Here is a 19,043-nt window from a genome sequence, read left to right as displayed (position 1 = left end):
CGTCTGAGAACAGATTTGAACTCAATAAGATTGGTCTTCCTGATTCTAGGTCCAGCACTCTATCCACTGCATCACCTACATGCTCGGTACTGGATCTTTTTTAAGGGAGCTTTTTACTCTTGCTACTTCCAGACACTGAGCCTTGCATGCTATAGGTGCCTCTGATCATGTGTGGCTAATAGCCCTCAGTGTTCTTGTAGATATTGCTAAAGTCTTAAGGGTGGAAGAAATCATTTACTCTTGTTTCTTACTGTATTTCTTGATTATTCATCTGCTGTCAAGTAGACTAAGTTTGTGGAAATAGGATGGCTTGCATCTTTCTAAAGTAGCCATCTTAGAAGTTTCTTACAGAAAATTATACATGAGCTAGATTTTAATAACAATTTTATAGCAAGCTTTGATATTTAGAAAATCTTCTGTCTTAAGCAGATGTCACAGTATTGACTTATGTTCAGATCCTGCCTCAGACACTAACAGGATGATCCTGGGCACTTAGCCTCTGTAAAATGGGGATAAGACCTTAAGCAAGTGCTACAAGTGAGGACCAAATGAGAATATGTGGAAAGCTTTTTACAAGGCTTAGAGCATGACACATTTCTACTATTGTTAGTTGTCACTTGCAATTCTCTATTTTTCTTTTATAATAGCAAGAAAAGGAAGAGCAGCACCAATTGGCTGTCACTGCTTATCTTAAAAACTCAAGAAAAGAGCATCAGCGCATCTTGGCTCGAAGGCAAACTATTGAGGAGAGGAAGGAACGGCTTGAGAGCTTGAATATTCAGCGTGAGAAAGAGGAGTTGGAGCAACGAGAAGCAGAGCTGCAGAAAGTTCGGAAAGCTGAGGAAGAGAGACTCCGCCAAGAAGCCAAGGAAAGGGAGAAAGAGCGCATCTTACAGGAACATGAACAAATCAAAAAGAAAACTGTCCGTGAGCGACTTGAGCAGATTAAGAAAACTGAACTTGGTGCCAAAGCATTCAAAGATATTGATATTGAAGTAAGTGTTTCGTAAATCATCATTCTTGTGCTGATGCAGTTTTTTTGGACTCAAAAATCAGTAATTTTTTTTAATGCTTTCCTGGTTTTTAAAGTAGAAATAACACTACCTAAATGTTTGCTGTAAAAAATTAAAATGTGAAACTACAACACCTTTTTGGAACAAATATAACTATTTTCTCTATATATTTTTGGATAATTGGATAATTCATGTGTATTTACTTTTATTAGGACCTTGAAGAATTGGATCCAGATTTCATTATGGCCAAGCAGGTTGAGCAGCTGGAGAAAGAAAAGAAAGAACTTCAAGAACGCTTGAAAAACCAGGAGAAGAAGGTGGCAAAAGGAGGGGGGTTTAAATGTTAATTTTGCCAGTTTCAAAGTATTTATTTCATGTATTCTACAATAATCCATTATTTTGTTTAGATTGACTACTTTGAAAGAGCAAAGCGATTAGAAGAAATACCTCTTATAAAGAGTGCCTATGAAGAGCAGAGAGTCAAAGATATGGACCTTTGGGAACAGCAGGAAGAAGAAAGAGTAAGCTTTTCCCTCAACACTGCTGTATTTTTGACTCTTGTAACCATACTGCTTAGGGCCAAGGCCAAACTAACATAATTCTAGAACAGCTAACATTTCTTTATAATTGTTTGGACTGTACCACAGAAATTCCAAAGATATTCAAATGGACAAATTTGTGTTTAAAGATCTATCTGCCTTTACTGCTTTGGCCCCCAGGCCACTTATTTGTTTCTCTAAAGCCTGGGGATCTTAACCTTTCTTGTGTCATAGACTTCTGAATGAGGATGCAATCAAAGCTGTTATATTGAAATGTAGTTTACAAGTTATTTTTTAATACAATAACAAAACAAATTTATGGATCCAGGATAAGAACTCTTATTCTAAATTGATCCTTCCTCTGATAAATATTCAAGTTATATTTATCTTTTTCTCTGACTTGGCTTTTTATTTTACTCATTTAACTTGGTGTTATTGACAGTTGTTTGCTACTTAGAAATGGGTGCCTTTCAAGGGTATTCTTGAAGTGTAATTCACTAAGAACTCTGATCTTCTCAAACGTGAAGTCTTTCAGGCTTCATCTATTTATTTAAAATTTTATATGAAGTTGGAATATAGCAAATATAGGAATTACTATAAATGATCTTGCCCTAGTAAAATTTTGGGCTTCATGAGGATTGAAAAATGGAAGGTCCTTGATTCTCTTTGGTGTACTGTAAAGCCAAATAGAACCATGGTGGGGGTTTGTTCTCTTACTTTGCAGTTGGACATTATTGTAGCATTATTGTAATTGAGAAAAATACCTAGTAATCCTCATAGAATGGAGCATATTAATCTAACAAGTTCTAGTAGGTCTAGAGTAGAATTATAATAATACTTTTTTTATGGACCTACTAAGTTTATATTGGTGGGACAGTGAAATATTTATTCAACAATTCCTAAGGACATGGTAAGGTCTGTGGAAACTACTAGTTTTTAGAGAATGAATTTAAGTTTTAATGTTAAATGTAGAGGGATTTAATGAACTCTATTGAAACTAATGGTGGGTATATATTTTACAGATTACTACTATGCAGCTGGAACGTGAAAAAGCCCTTGAACATAAAAATCGAATGTCCAGAATGTTGGAAGATCGAGATTTATTTGTAGAGAGACTCAAGGCAGCACGACAGTCTGTTTACGAGGTAACCACCTCACTGGTCCTATCAGTGAAGATCCTTATACAGAGGGCTTTTGCACTATATCAGCAGACCTATGGTTTCATTTGTATGTGTATTCCCTACACTGGTGCAGATTAGAAACTATCCTCTATTTTTTTCTCTTGATCTTTTCTTATACCTATTCTATAAATCCTTCATAGATGATCTTGTCACTGGTAGCTGTCCTCTGGGTTTCTTGAACATTTTGTGGGGTACTAGTACAACACTTTTTATAATCTTTATTGTTAAATGACAAACTACTTTGTTTTCAGATTACTCATTTTTGAGAAACTCTTTAATGATACTTTTGGTCAACCAAGTTATCATTAGTAACATGAAACATTTAACTTAAAACTGTCTTGATTTTTTTTTGGTAATTACTTTTTGGGCTTACCTGAAGTCATCACCAAAACATTGGTGGCAAAAAAATAACTTTTTATATCATGAAGTAGCTTGCATTTATTAATGTTGCCATGTGTGTTTCCCAGATGGAATTTGTCTCACTTTCTAATTCTTAGACCAGCCACAGTGTCAATGTGTCAGTGAACAAACAGAGGATTTCCCCCATCTAATATTCATTATCTGAGCAATAGGCAACGTTTTGTCCTGTGTGTGGATTTTTGGGTTGAGGCCATGGATCTCAGTAAAAGACCTGGGAATATCTTCACCTTCATGGGATTAGCAGCATGATATCGTCCATAGACAAGTGTCCTGAGGGCCTAGTCATCACTAGAGAATCTTTTCTGATTTGACTCTTCAGGATGGCCTCCCTGACAATGTCCTTTGAGCTTTATATGATAATTAGAAATTTATAAAATAGTGAATTCACCACCATTCACATTCCTGCCATCAACTGACCTTTGGAGGAGGGGACTTAAGCTGTTGGATGTCGATAGTATTGCCAATGATTTCTTTCTTTCTTTTTTTTTTTTTTTAAACTCTTACCTTCCATCTTAGAATCAATACTGTGTATTGGCTCCAAGGCAGAAGAGTGGTAAGGGTAGGCATTTGGGGTCAAGTGACTTGCCCAGGGTCACACAACTGGGAAGTGTCTGAGGTCAGATTTGAACCTAGGACCTCCTATCTCCAGACCTGGCTCTCAATCCACTGAGCTACCCAGCTGCCTCCTTCTACCAGTGCTTTCTGTTCAGTAATAGAACTCCACATTTATACACGTTATATTTCTAAATATTGTTTACAAATAGACAATTGTAAGCAAAAGAAAAATGGTTAAATTTTTGCTTAATTCCCAGTGTAGTTCTGTACAGCAAATGTTTAGTCTGGTCTAGAACATTCTAGAATTATTGTTTTCAGGCTCTTTTAGCAAGAGGTTTTCACACACACACCTCCCCCCCCATTCATTGCAGGAAAAACTTAAACAGTTTGAAGAAAGACTTGCTGAAGAAAGGCGCAATCGCTTAGAAGAACGAAAGAAACAGCGTAAGGAGGAGAGACGAGTGACCTACTACCGGGAAAAGGAGGAGGAGGAACAAAGGCTGGCTGAGGAGCAGATGCTGAAAGGTGCATGATTGGTGACTTTTGGGGGTAGTTTAAGTTGAAAACATACCAAAAGGTATTTAATTGGAAATCCTAAGCTGCTTTTATAACTCCTGGAATCCTAATCATGGGCAAATCCTCTGTTGAGGTAGTTTTCTCATATATAAAAAATAAGGACCTAGATTAGGTCAGCTAATGTCTATGATTCCTTAAAGTGTAGATATTGTTGAGGTATTCAGGTTATTGGGTTTTTTTTCTCATTTTAACTAAAATGTGACCCTTGAGTATTGCATATGCTTTATGCATAAAGGAATAGCATTAATTTTCTAGCATTTGGCAATAACAGATATCACGGTGGTTGACTGTTTAGGTCTTGGTTTTCCTTTCATTTGAGAATCTGTAGGAGGAACAAATGTAGGGCACCCCCTCTGATTTTGAAGATGAATGTTCCCTATGAGAATTCTGTGGCATCTATTGCCCGTTGAAATTTTTGCCATTGAAATCCTTGGGGTAGTTTGTCACAGAAAGCCAGAAGAAAGATGTGGGAATATAGAAAGGTAAAATTTTATTTTCAAACAAATTATTATTATAGAGCGTGAAGAGAGAGAGCGGGCTGAACGTGAAAAACGTGAAGAAGAACAACGAGAATATCAGGAGCGTGTCAAGAAACTAGAAGAAGTTGAAAGGAAAAAACGCCAGAGAGAGTTGGAAATTGAAGAAAGAGAGCGTCGTAGGGAAGAAGAGAGGAGGATAGCTGATGATTCACTTTCTAGAAAGGTTATTATGAAAATACTTATCTTCTCCCCATCTCTATGTTCTTTCTTACTAGAATTTACCTTTTCTAGGAATGTTTATGTGCTGGTTTGATACCTTAATTCATCACAACAGGCATTCCCTGAAAGATATAGCAAATTTGATAGACACCCCTGTAGATGAAAAACACAACTATGGTTATCAATTGTTGATGACATTCAGTTTATTTTTTGGGTGTGTTTATTAATATTTATTTTTTAGAAAAGTTAACATGGTTACATAATTCATGCTCTTTCCCCTTCACACACCCCTCCCCCCACTGTTTTTTTTTAAATAATTTTTTATTAGAAAAATTTTCCATGGTTACATAAGTCATGTTTTTACTTTCCCCTTCACCCTCCTCCCCTCTCTGCTGTAGCCAATTCGCATTTCCACTGGTTTTATTATGTGTGGTCAGTCAAGACTTATTTACACATTATTGATAGTTACATGGGTGTGGTCTTTTCAGGTCTACATCCCCAATCATGTCCTCATCAATCCAAGTGTCCAAGCAGTTGTTTTTCTTCTGTGTTTCTACTCCTGTAGTTCTTCCTCTGAATGTGGGTAGTGTTCCTTTCCATAAATCCCTCAGAATTGTCCTGGGTCATTGCATTGCTGCTAGTACAGAAGTCCATTATATTCTATTTTACCACAGTGTATCAGTCTCTGTGTACAATGTTCTTCTGGCTTTGCTCCTTTCGCTCTGCATCAATTCCTGGAGGTCTTTCCAGTTCACATGGAATTCCTCCAGTTGATAACATTTAATTTATACATATGTTTGTATTGGGTTAAAAATGAACCTTTAGTTTATTTAACTGCATCAGTGTATAGAAATGATTCACAATAGAAAGGTTTCGTAACTTGACTTTTAATGTTGAGGGTACCACCAACCTCCTAGTTATCTAGGCTTAAAACCCTTATTTCATACTTGACTCATGACTCCCACCAACCATGGGGTCTGTTGTCGACACCCCTTTGTCTCTCACACCCTAGGGCAGTCCTCCATTTCGTGCAGGATCTGTTAGCTTGGAGGCAAGTCTCCCTTTCTACTCACCTATCAAAGTGGTCTTCTTGAAGGACAAGTCTGATCGTTTCACCCTTATTTTATAAAACTATAGTGGCTTTATGTGGCCTCCAAATGTTTGTGTTGATTCTTAAAACTTCACATCAGTTTATCCCAATGAGGAGGTAGCAAGTCACAGGTGTGAGACATTGGATATTTTGGACTTTTTAAACTTTTATCAGTTGTCTTCTCTTCCTCCCCCCCCCCCTTTAATCTTTAAAAAAAATGTTATTGAATGGCTTTCTTGGAGGGGAAAGATGAAAAACTTATATTTTACCAAACAAAAGACATCAACAAAAACTTGCCTAAAAGAATAACTTTTTCAGTCTTATACCTTATTCCCTTCCAGGTACTCTGAGATCCAGTGACCTAGACATGCTTACTTTTTCCTCCCATATGACACATTCCTTCTATTTTTTTTAAACCTATATATTATATCTTAGAATCTAAGCTAAGTATTAGTTCCAAGGTGGAAGAGTGATAAGGGCTAGGTAATTGGGATTAAGTGCCTTGCCCAGGGCCACACAGCTAGGATGTAGCTGAGGCCAGATTTGAACCTTGGACCCTCCTGGCTCTATTCACTGAGCCACCTTGCTGCCTCCTTTCCTTATATTTTTACTGACTTTCACCCATGCTTGAAATGTTTTTCCTCCTCAGTTCTACCTCCTTGCTTTCAAATCTCACCTAAATTTCTACCTTCTGCTATATATCTTGTTTGTACATAATTGTTTGCACACCATCTTTACCTTTAGAATGTGATGACTTTAAGATGAAACTGTTTTTTTCTCCATTGCATCATCTAGTGTTTCTTTATAGTGCCTGAGACATAGCAGATATTTAATAAATGCTAGTTGACTGAAATTCTGTACCCTGTAAGGAGGAAGGAAATATGAAAGAATCTAAATGACTGATTTTATAAGGGGCTTAACCCTTAAAAGTGTTTTTTCCTTAATTTTATGTTGAGTTCTTAAAATTTTTTGACCTTTGAAAGGTCATCATTAAAGGTTCTAAAATTTGTGAAGAAACTATATAGAAAACTGGTTTTACAAGCCTGTAAGATTATAATATACTCAAATATAATTTTAGGATTCTCAAAGACTACTTCTAAGCATAATTGTTCTTAACATGATAAAAAAAAAAAGGCTTACATGTGTTCCTGGTATTTTGATTTGGTTGCTGTAGGACTCTCGTTGGGGTGACAGAGACTCTGAGGGCACTTGGAGAAAAGGTCCTGAAGCAGAATCAGAATGGAGACGTGCACCAGAAAAGTATGTAAGATTGAAGAAAACTAAATTGACTATTCACTAGTGTTTTTTTAAAAGTGTTTGTAGGTAATTACATGATTTTTGTTTTTTTAGATGCCACATGGAGACGTATACATATAATTGTTTAATTGATCTTGGCAACATGCTCAAATGTTTGCTATCACACCTAAATTGTTTCCATTGTCTTGATAATTCTGAGGACTTTTTTTTTCTGTTATGTGTAGTAACAAGTTGCCTTTTTTTTTTTTACACTTGCATGGTAAAAAGGTAGTTTTGTACAAATTTTATGCATAACATACCAAGTTACGATCAAGTTCCCTTTAAAATTTAAATTGCTATTTTCCTTGTTTTTATAAATAAAATAGTGGATTTACTAGCATTTTGCTTCTGAGTACCAAATCAAAACTTAGAACCAGCAATTTGGAAGTGTATTTATTTAGAAATAATTGAAATTATTTTTAAAAAAGAAGTGAAATATAATGTGCTCTCTTGAGAGATCTTGTGCAGATATCTTTGATTCAATATTTTGATTTTGAAGAATTTTAACTTGTAACTTCACAGGGAATGGCGGCGTGGAGAAGGTAGAGATGAGGAACGATCTCTTCGAAGAGACGAGGACCGGCCAAGACGTGCAGCAGATGATGAAGAGAGAGACTCTTTAAGAACAGATGATGACCGCATTCCCCGACGTGGCATGGATGAGGACAGGCCCCTTAGGCGTGGTGGTGATGAAGACAGATTCCCTCGTCGTGGGGCTGATGATGACCGAACTTGGCGTAATACAGATGACGATCGACCTCCCAGACGGGGTCTAGATGAAGAAAGGGGAACGTGGCGTTCTGCAGATGATGATAGACCGCCTAGGCGAGGACTAGATGATGATAGAGGAAGTTGGCGAACATCTGATGAGGACAGAGGTCCTAGACGTGGAATTGATGATGATAGAGGACCAAGGCGAGGTGTTGATGAGGAAAGGTCTTGGCGGAACACAGATGATGATAGGGGTCCTAGGCGTGGCATGGATGATGATAGGGGTCCAAGGCGTGGCTTAGATGATGATAGGGGAACTTGGCGTAACATGGATGATGATAGACTTTCTAGACGAAGTGAAGATGATCGAGTTCCCAGGCGTGGGGATGATTCAAGACCTGGTCCTTGGAGACCTCCATTTGGCAAACCAGGTAAAATTCAGATCTCTTTAACCACCTTAGTTTGGTTGTTTATTGGGTGTGAGGAGGAAATTATTTTGGAGTGTATAGAAGTTTAGGGGATTATCTGGATTTCATTGCTCATTTCTAAACTTTATCTAGACAGTCAGATTGGTCATTTTTTTTCCCCCCTCATCCCTACTTTTATATACCTATACCTATCTAGTGTCTACCTTAATACATTGTGTTGCTAGGTACTTTTTTTTTTATTTTTAGTAATTGTGTTTTAAACTCTTAACCTTCTGTCTTAGAATCAATACTATTGTATTGGTTCCAAGGTAGAAGCGTGGTAAGGGCTAGCCAATGGGGGTTAAATGATTTGCCCATGGTCATATAGATAGGAAGTATCATAAGCCAGATTTGAACCTAGAACTTCCCATCTTAATTTCACTGAGCCACCTAGCTGCCCCTTAGGTACTTTTTAACTTCAAATTCTTTATGGTGTAATGAGTGAGAAAACTAGCATATGAAGTAATTTGAATCCTAGATTTAGAACTGGAAGAAAGGTTTGAAGTTGTCTAACTCCTTCGTTGTATAAATTAGTCCTGAGGCTTGGGACTTGTTGAGCCTTTCACCCAAAGTTACACCAGTAGTGACCCATGATTTAAGACATTTTACAACTAACCTGCAAGATAAGTAAAATAAGAATTTCAAACTTGGGAACTTAAAAATGAATTTTTAAAATAAAACAATAAGTTGAATTTCGACTGAGTGGATACTATTGATACTGATATTCCCTAGATTGTTTATTGAATTAAATTTCATAAATGTGAAATCAAAAAGCAAAGGAGCTCTTCAGATAGTTAGAAGAATCCATAATTAATGAGAGATAAAAATCTGTTGATATGGCAAGAGTATGTTGAAGAAATCTCATAGTTGAAAAATGACTGGGGATGTGTTCTGCTTTAATCTCTTTTCACCAAAAGTTTTTAACATTTTTGTCTTCCCCACTTTCCTCACCTCCAATCTTTGCTTTTGTAATGTCACTAAATTTTTGGAGGTAGGTTATAGAGGTAGAGGATCATGTGTGCTCAATAAAAATGAGGGTCCTATACTTTGTTATACTAGGGGGTTAGGAGGATAGAGAGCCAGGCCCAGAGACAAATGATCAATTTTAAGACAGAAGGTACGGGTCTTAAAAAAATAAAATAGTACAAAAGTATAGAGCTTGATTTTTTTTCCCCCCCTAATAGGGTTTATTTTGATAATGTGAATAATTTTAAAATGGAGCCAATGAATAAGTCTGTGACTTAGGGAGCTGCTTTATTATTTTTTTTTTTATCAGAGCCAAGCATTCTGAATTTAGTATTTAACAATTATATACTACTTGTGAAATAACTATTAGAAAAACATCTCATTTTTTTTAAATAGGTGGCTGGAGAGAGAGAGAGAAAGCACGAGAGGAAAGCTGGGCTCCACCTCGAGAGTCTAGGCCATCAGAAGACCGTGAATGGGATAGAGATAAGGAAAGGGATAGAGATCAAGATCGTGAAGAAAATGATAAAGAACATGAAAGAGAAAGAGAAGGAGATCGTGAAGATCGGTTCAGGCGATCTAGGTTTGACTGTCTATGTTGTTTACCGTAAAGGGTAGATTGCTCTATGTGAAATATTCCTATGTTTTGGGAGTTTGGGGGACTTTTTGGGGAAGTAATATTTATATTCTAAATATAAAGTGATAGCACTTACTTTTTGTTAATTTGTACAAAAGGCTTGAAGTTTTATTTTTTCTGCTAGTGGGTATGGTTTTTATAGTGCTATTCCCAGATATTGTTAGTTGGGCCCAAATTTTTCCCATTATGTACTTTTGCCAGATTCATGATTGCATTTTGAGTAATGTCACTTATTTTAAGTGTGGGTAAAAACTGGCTTTCTGAAATGTTCTAAGTTTATGATTTCCAAAGAAGTCCAAAAATAAAACTGGCTAAATTTCAATTTAATTTCTAAATGTCAACAGGGATGAGGCTGGACGAAGAAGAGGACCGGCTGAGGAAGCCTCAAGTTGGAGAGATTCAAATCGTCGTGATGAATGGGATAGAGATGACCGTCGAGGTCGTGATAGAGATGATCGAGGAGGGAGAGACTTAAGAGATCGACGAGATGATAGAGATAGGAGAGGGCCCCTAAGAAGTGAACGGGAAGAAAGTAAGGACATTATGAATTCTGAAGTGTATGAGACAAAGAACCTCATAGGATCTGTGATCTTGGATGAGGGGAATGATTACATGATTATTTGTATTACTCTACCTTAAATCTAGTATTTCCTTCAATTATTACATTCTGAAATAAGATCCATAGCTTTTACCAGATCAGATGGGGTTCCTGACACAAACAGTTAAGTATTTCAGTTCAGCAATTACTTGGTTGAATTTCTGCACAAAATACCAAGTTAATAGCTGGTTAAAAAAAACAAAAAACAAAAAAACACATGGCATGATTGATTATTCAAATATTTGTAGGTTAAAATACATATAGTGATGAACTTAAACTTGAATATAACCATTCAAAAGCAAGTTTAGGAGAATGACAATTAAGCTTAATCAAATATACTGAGAAATAATTTACCTAGCATATTATTTATAACAAAGATGTTTAGGTTGAAAAGCAAAAATGGAATTCACATTTCCCCCATAAAACCCTCTTATCCGAGAGCAACAAAATCCTCATTGCTTTAAGTATTTTTGGTGAGCTAACACTTGCTAGTTTGCATAATCAGGTATATCACAAATATTGTGCCAGTGGTTTCCGTAGCTAGAAATGGGTTCAAAGGTTTTGAGACTGGACTTTTGTCATAAAGGTTCAGCTTCATCATTTGTATATTTAATAAGAGTCTTATGGGGGGGAGGGTGGCAGAGACTGCAAATTTTTATATCAATTTTTCTTTTTAGGGATAACTAGAACTTGTTTTTTTCATTAATACCCAATTTTTTATTTTGTACATACTAGATAGATAGTAAACACACTTATGTTCTTGCTTTAGAGTCCTGCATGTTACCAACCATTTTTTCTTGTGTATTTCAGCAAGCTCCTGGAGACGCCCTGATGAAAGGAAAGATGAGCGGGCAGAAGAGCGAGACCCTCCTCGTCGAATTCCTCCTCCCACTCTTTCAAGAGACCGAGAAAGAGAAGGTGAAAAGGAGAAGGGCTCATGGAGATCAGAAAAAGATAGAGAATCTCGAGAATCCCGAGAAACCCTTCGTCGCACTAAAAATGAGACTGACGAAGATGGATGGACCACTGTACGACGTTAAATCTCAAGAGAAACACAGTCTAAACTCGTGTGTTTTATCATAGGTTTGGTCACATTCAAGGATTATTATATTTGTGCTTAAACCATTCTAAATTGGATTTCTTTAACTAATGTTGTTTCACCATAACATGAAAAGCATGAACTTGTATTAATCCTATATAGATTGATCATGCATTGTATCTGCAGCAGGAAGTTGGAAAACTGAATGCCTTTTTCTGAAATTTAAAGTGTTGCATTATTTCACTGATCATTTGTTTACAAAAAAATTTTTAAAAAACCCACAAAATTTAAAATGTGAATCCTTCAGGTATTGAGTAGCACATATATCTCAGTATAAAACTGATCTCTTTTCTTTTCAATTTCAAAATATCTAGTCTTATTTTGGAATGAGGTAAGGTTCTGTCATAGAAAAATGTATTTGAGTATCCTTTAAAGCAGTGGTATTGAAAAAAAAACAGCTGAAGCAATTTTCATTTATACTAGAGCTGTTGAAACATACCTCTTTAGGTATTTTGAGTCAAGACTTTGAGGTATTTATTATCTGAATTCAGAGAAAGTTTTAGGTTCACATTAAATGCAGTAAACATTATGAACATTGGGTACAGTGGAATTGTCTGTATGTAGGTTTTACTTGAATGCTGGTGGATGTGGAACAATTTGAAGTCATTGTTCTAATGAAATACAGGTACTGCTGATGTGTGAAACCAGAAAAATACAGCTTTTAAATGAAAAGCATTGGGTGAATCTAGTGCTGAGTTTTTTCTGTTGCCAATAGCAAACTGCTTTTCCATTAATGGAGAATTCATATGCCTTTCAAGCATTTTAAATATGACAATATTTATAAATGTGTGGTTTTGGAGGAATTGTTTAAATTCTTTTCCTAATTTCCTTTGTCTTCAGAATAGATTCTCTCAGCAAGTACTTTGTAGTAATGACTGTGTTGACTTCAATTTTGGAGTGTAGTAGCCATGTTAATTATTAACTCTTTGGTCTTATTGAAGCCAACACAGTACTTGCTGCTGTGTTTTTTCTTCAATGATAAATAAAATACTTACAGAATTGGCTTTTGTCTTGATTTTAATTTCCATCATTGTACTTTACTCCAAAAAGGGGAAGATGTTGAAACTGACTTTTGCTTGCTTTAGCAAACCTTTTTTTCCTAATTTTGATTTCAAGAAAGTTTTTCTTTTCAATTTACTATCACTTATTTCTAAATATTTCAGATTTCAGCATTAAAGAAAAATAAGCGAATAAAATTACCAAGAGAAGCTAACTAAGGAAACATCACGATCCCTTACTCTTCATAGTTACGTGAAAAGTTGCTTAGTTTTTAATTATACAAGTTCTGTGATTTGTCCTTTTTATGCCATGTAGTGCCCATTACAGGTTAATTTTGCCTCAAGTTAAATGTTTTCAGGGAAAATTAAAAACATCTCTAATCATTTATATTTCTACCTTAGTGATGTGGGAAAACTTTTTTTAAAGAGCTGTTGTTATATAGACTTAAGCCCAGAAGAGGGAGTATTATACCACTTTAGAAACAGGAGGACTTTTCAGGTTTATACATTTTGTTTTAGTCAGTGATGGAAAACCACTGAAAAATTGCTTGCCCTGTTATCTAATTATTTCACATGTGTAGAAATGTTACCAAATACTATATCAATCTCTCTATTGAAATCTGAATGACATATCCTTAATGCTTTTGTATTGGATTAGTACCTCTTATTTCATCCTTTCTTATGTATGCTCAACATGAAGTTAAATTCTTGAACCTAAACCATGTGACTACACAGTTTCTAACTTTATGAATAGGTTGTTGGTTTAAGAACTGTAGGTCATTTCACATAAAAAAATATAACCGGTGGTCAAGTTCTTGAGGCTATCTACAAAACAACCTTGTAACTAGCATAGTACTGAGTTAGTCTATTCATTTCTGGTCTGAAGAAAAAGAAAATTCCTTCCCCCTAAATGATGCAGTGGATCAAAAGAGAAAACCAAGCTTATCGGAGATTCATTATCCACCTGTTTCTCCTCTTCAATCAGAGGTTTCACATTCCTTTTGTTGGTTTAATCAGATTATTTTTAGCCTAATTCCCCTATGTAAGGCTAGCAATCATTTACCTTCTTAGAAGTATTTCCATTTTAAAGGAGAAAGATGCTTTTTCAGCCCCCCAAAAGTGATGTATATACTTTTGAGAAGATGAGTAGGAAGAGCAACTTACTTAAAGAGCCTTTAAGGTCAACTCTTTAAGTTGTTTCTACTCTTCATACTTTTTCTAATTTCTAACCCCACAATTTCTTCTGAAGCCTTAGATCTTTCACTATTCTGGATGTGACTAGATCATTTTAAAGTTGGTTCTTAGTTATTTAGTAAAGAGCTTATTGATTAAAAAGTACACATCATTCCTGGTACTACACTATCATTTGCAGCTCAAAAACTAATTAGATACAGCAGGTCTCCCCAGGAAACAAGGTTGTGACTTTCCCATGGTCACTTAATAAACACCATAGATTTCAATAATTAGTCTCTATACAAGTTCAGTGATCATTCTACAACTACACCGTGCTGACACCCAGCCTCAACAAGTGTTATATAGCTATAATGACAGAAACTACTAATTTCCCTTCAATCAGTTAGCTTTCCATTGATTTTTCGTTAAATAGCAGTTGTAAGTTTGTTACATAATTGGCCTAATTTGCTACCTATACCCTTTACTTTTCTGTGGTTAGTGTCTTACCTACAACTGTTTACATGTAAACACTAAAATAAAGAGGCAGCCAGACATAGTGTTAACTTGGTTGAGTCTGGAGACCAGAACCCTTGTTTATATCTACCATTAATTAGCTAGGTGACTTTCGTGGACCTAGTTTTAGTCTGCAAAAATGAGTGGATTGAAATGTCTAAAGTCTTGTCCCACTGTTATGTAATTTTTGATTTATGAAACTAGTAACTTTGTTCCAGCCTCCAATTGCCCAGAAAAATATTCACTTTTATTATGGAAAAAATAGGACTTTAAGCATGCATATTGTACCATAAAAATCCTTTTTGGGAAGACCACGAGGGCACTGTAATAGGTAGAAGATGAAATAACTGGGCTGAGAAAATGTCATTGCCTTAAATAGCCTGGCTTTAATGTGACCACTATTAAATCTATAAATTGGTCTTTTCCAACCTCCCCAGCAGTGCAACTATGAAACTTCCAAGCACTCAGAAGTGGAAGGCCCAAGAGTGTTATCAAACTCCCTATTTAAAAGATTATTTTGGGTCATTACTAACTTTTGTTAAAGATCAAACTTTTAAGTTAAAGCTTGACTTTGTCTTGGAGGGAGGTGTAGACTCTTTATTTACTTAATGGTCTGACATGAACTTTTAACAAAAACAGGGCTAACAGTTGATTGGGTTCCTCGTAAAAGTTTAAGCTGGTAGATGAAAAATTTTACTTTGTGCTTTTTTTTTTTTTAAACCCTTAACTTCTGTGCATTGGCTCATAGGTGGAAGAGTGGTAAGGGTGGGCAATGGCGGTCAAGTGACTTGCCCAGGGTCACACAGCTGGGAAGTGTCTGAGGCAGAGCATATGCTTTTAAAACTTGGGTAGGGGGAACATTGTCACTACTATTGCATTCAAGATTTCAGGTTAGTATGAAAACAAATTTTTGAAATTTAGCAACTTGGGCTCCTCAGAAGCTTATGTTGCTTTTAAAAATCTTTTTTTTTAAAAAAGGGGAGGAGAGGAAACAGGGAGGGAAGATAATGTTTTTTGTATTGTATGTATGTATTGAATGTACTGACCAATTATTTTGAGGAAAATAGACAATTCCATTACAGAGATTTGACAAGTTATTGGAACTAGCCTGTATTGTCTAAATCTTTCCAGTTGTGAAGCTGATGGCATCATTATGTCTAACCAAGTTAACTTCTGCCTTAAGACTGCTGTGAATGCAGGTGCAATATATATCCACTAATTAAGTGGTGAGACAGGCAACTACTCTTGTTTCCCTTAGATTAAATATTCGGTCCTTCAGATTAGCTCGTCTGTATTTTTTATTGTTTTGCTCAAGTCCCTTATCTTTCTAATATTATGTAAGAAAGTCCTAACATAGAAGCACCACTAAGTGTAGCGCTCACATTCGAAGAAAGGAATAAGTTGGGTGAAAGTGAACTGCTCAGAAATGATAAAACCTAAAAGGCTTGGCTTTTAGGGGATGAAGAATTCTCTGAGGAAGGCAGCTATTATACTATGGGCTCCTTTCTTTTTAAAGAAAGATGACATTCGTCAGCTGTGAGGTAGTCCTGCCTGCCCTCCCAGGCTCTTGCTATATTAATAAGGTTACTTTAAGAAACAGCTCCAAGAGTCAAAATGGATAGATATACAAGCTGAATACAGGGTCTACACCTCTTTCACAAGCACTAAATGTTTCCAGGACTATCTTGAGACAAAGGTTTCCTGTTAAAATATTTGAAAGAAAACTTAATTCACTGTTGAGTAGGCAAAGATACCGAGCCATATATAGCCAACATCAAAACAGTTTACCTCCTCCCTTCCAAGTTCTAAGCAAGCTGGTCCCTTAGTTTTCAGAACGGTGTGGAAGAAAAAAGTGTTAGAAGAAAATGAAAAGAATCCAGGGAAGAAAGATCTGCGCAAGAATAATAAATTCATATACTATTACTGTATAAACACACAACCAAGTTTTAAACAGCACCATTTCCAAGTGTATACACAATAGGATATGCAACTTGGCACAATTTCTAGGGGAAGAGGAAAAAAAAGCTAGTTTCTAATTTGGCAATAGACATCTGATAACAATAAACTGTCTTTTAGCTTAAGTGCAATTCAGTTTGTGTACTTTACCTCTCCAGCTACAATGTAAATAAGCAATCACAAGTCAATCCATATTCAAATTAATATTAGAAAGTTACCATCACTTTCCATCATAACATTGTCAGATTCTTGCTTTAGCTGGAATTAAAGTAACTCAGGAATGTCAAGAAACATTACTTGCTACGCATAGGTTACCTTAGTCCCTTTGGGAGAACATTTCAGCGAACTCCCAAGTAAACACCACGAAGTAGTATTCATTTTGTGGATATACCATAAAACCTACAGATCCTTTAGCCCAGTTTAGAGGCTTTTAAAAAATATGCGACTTAAAGTGCCTCCATAATTTGATTCATAAAAGTAAAACATCCAAGATTAAACAATATTTCAAACTCGTATGCCCATCTAAAATCAGGTAATTGTATACAGTAAACAAATACAGTGCATCTAAGCTGTGATATAATTGAATCAGGAATTCAGCACCTAGACACAACTGAGCTCTAGGTGTGTACAAACTAGACTTAAGTTATACACAAACCAGTTTTTTTAAACATTCTATTCTGAATCGGCGCCCCATATATGTGTATGTCTCCATATACATACACACATAAAAGTAATCCGCCTAGACTTAAACCAAAAGCAAGACTCCAAAGTTTAAATCGCAACCAACTGTTCATTCCACTTTCTCCAGCTTCCTCGGAAGCCAACAGGAAGAGGTGGGCGAAGAGAACAACAAAAAATTCCAAACGCAAAATCCTTCAGCGGATCTTCTTGCCCAAGACGTTCCTGGCATTTTTTATTTGTTTGGTGGCATGCGCCTGCATTTTGGAAAGGGGACAGTATTTGATGGTATGGGCATTGTCCCCGCTGGCCCCGCATAGGGGGCACGTGTACCTCCGCAGCACGGGGCACAGGACGCGCCCGTCGGGTCCCTTCAGAATGTGGGTAGTGTAGAGTGCCACGGCCTCCTTGTTGTTCCTGCAGAACACACAGACCTGCAGGTCAGGCTTCAGCAGCCTCCCCGCCGGTTTCGGCCCGCTCTGGAGCCGGGGCTCCGCGGCCCCTCCCCACGCCGGCGCCCGCTCCCTCTCCAAGGGCTCCGAGGCGCAATCGAAGAGCACCGCTGCGGCGGCTGCCGCGGCCGGCCCGGCGCCGCCCGAGAAGGGGCTGAAGTCGGCGAAGCGCTCCTCCAGCAGGCTATCAGCTGGGTGGCCTCCGCATAGCTCTAGGTCCCGTAGATCCAGAGCGCTGCCGAAATAAGGGGTCGTGGCCGCCTCCTCGTCGTCGTCCTCTTCGTCGTCGGGCGGCCCCAGCGCCGCCGCCGCCACCACCATCCCTCCTCCGGCGGCCCCAGCATGGGGCGAGCAGCAGGACGACGACGACGAGGAGGATGGGGAGGCGGGGTCCCCGCCGAAGCCCTTCTCTTCGCCCACCGCCTTGGTGATAAGCGTGGCAAGCCCCAGGTAGTCGTTCCACGAGTTGAAGGCGCTCCCGGATCCGTGGGGATGATGGCTCTTAGCAGTCACGTAGCGAGCGCTTTGCAAAAAGGCCATGGGCGGGGGGTGCTGGCGCTGGTGGGGGTGATGATGGTGCGGCGGCGGGAGCTTGCTGGCCACCGCCTGGAAAGCCTCCATCAGGGACTGCGCGCACTTCTCCCCGCGCAGCCCGCTCTCTCAGCCCCGGAGCGGGGCAGAGGGGGCCAAGCTGAGCCAGAGAAGGGGGTGGGGCAGGCTCCGCAGATTTTATCGCCCACCCACCATCCCCCTTCTTCTTCCTCCTCCTCCTCCTCGTCGTCGTCGTCCCTTCCCCGCCCCCTTCGCGTTCCCCCGCCCCAAACAAGTTCGCCAGCGTCTCTGGGGCTGCTCCCGCTCGCTTTTTTGCAGCTGGGGCTCCAGGACGGCTGCGAGGAGGTGGATCGAGAGCCGGGGGAGGGGGAGGGTCGCCTTGGCTCGCCTCCCGTCGCACAGCCTCCACGCCCCACGTGCAGCCGCGGCCGCCCAGCTCTGGGGCAGCTGTGGGTATGGTTTCATTCTAGGGATTCGGAGGGGGGGGGAAGGTCCAGCCCCAGGGCTGGAGCTAATTGGATGGAAGCCAGGACTCCCCCCTACGCCAGGGCCGCCGCTCCGGACGCGGATTGGTCGATTCCGTGGAAGGGGTTGTTCTCTCTTCGCAGATGCTTGGGAGAAGGAGGGGTTGCGAGTGCGGAGGAGAAGGAGGGAAAGGGTGGTGGGCGGTGCAACGATCTCGAGTCCCGCCTTCTCCTAGCGCGGGGCTCAGGACTTTGGGAGCAGGTGAAGAGGCCTTCCGTCTTTCCTATCTCCGGTAGCCTGCACTGGACAGTCTAGCTGTAGTCCGCGTCCGCGAAAAGGCAGGGGCCTACTTCCTCGCGCGCGCGGACACATACACACACACACACCTGCTAATATAAGATCTTTGGAAT

General features: G+C 38.6%; 2 protein-coding genes across 2 annotated transcripts in view; one reads left to right on the top strand and one right to left on the bottom strand.

Moving 5' to 3' along the window:
• Window positions 1-12,850, top strand: part of EIF3A (eukaryotic translation initiation factor 3 subunit A) — a 43,043-nt gene extending 30,193 nt beyond the window's left edge. The window contains exons 12-22 of the mRNA XM_044665624.1: window positions 648-995; window positions 1,226-1,330; window positions 1,421-1,534; window positions 2,575-2,697; window positions 4,080-4,233; window positions 4,802-4,986; window positions 7,247-7,332; window positions 7,891-8,510; window positions 9,909-10,095; window positions 10,494-10,681; window positions 11,558-12,850. Of these exons, the coding sequence (XP_044521559.1) occupies window positions 648-995; window positions 1,226-1,330; window positions 1,421-1,534; window positions 2,575-2,697; window positions 4,080-4,233; window positions 4,802-4,986; window positions 7,247-7,332; window positions 7,891-8,510; window positions 9,909-10,095; window positions 10,494-10,681; window positions 11,558-11,787 (2,340 nt within the window). The 3' untranslated portion in view covers window positions 11,788-12,850. The remainder of the gene's footprint in view (window positions 1-647; window positions 996-1,225; window positions 1,331-1,420; window positions 1,535-2,574; window positions 2,698-4,079; window positions 4,234-4,801; window positions 4,987-7,246; window positions 7,333-7,890; window positions 8,511-9,908; window positions 10,096-10,493; window positions 10,682-11,557) is intronic.
• Window positions 12,851-17,198: 4,348 nt separating this feature from the next.
• On the bottom strand, window positions 17,199-18,294 carry NANOS1 (nanos C2HC-type zinc finger 1). The gene has a single exon (XM_044662594.1). It carries the CDS (start codon window positions 18,235-18,237, stop codon window positions 17,362-17,364), a length of 876 nt encoding a protein of 291 aa, XP_044518529.1. The 5' UTR covers window positions 18,238-18,294; the 3' UTR covers window positions 17,199-17,361.
• Between the last annotated feature and the right edge of the window lie 749 nt (window positions 18,295-19,043).

The sequence above is a fragment of the Gracilinanus agilis genome, chromosome 2 (genome assembly GCF_016433145.1).
Source record: "Gracilinanus agilis isolate LMUSP501 chromosome 2, AgileGrace, whole genome shotgun sequence".
NCBI lineage: Eukaryota > Metazoa > Chordata > Mammalia > Didelphimorphia > Didelphidae > Gracilinanus > Gracilinanus agilis.
The sequence above is the reverse complement of the archived record's forward strand: the minus strand, read 5'-3'. Positions and strand labels throughout refer to the sequence as shown.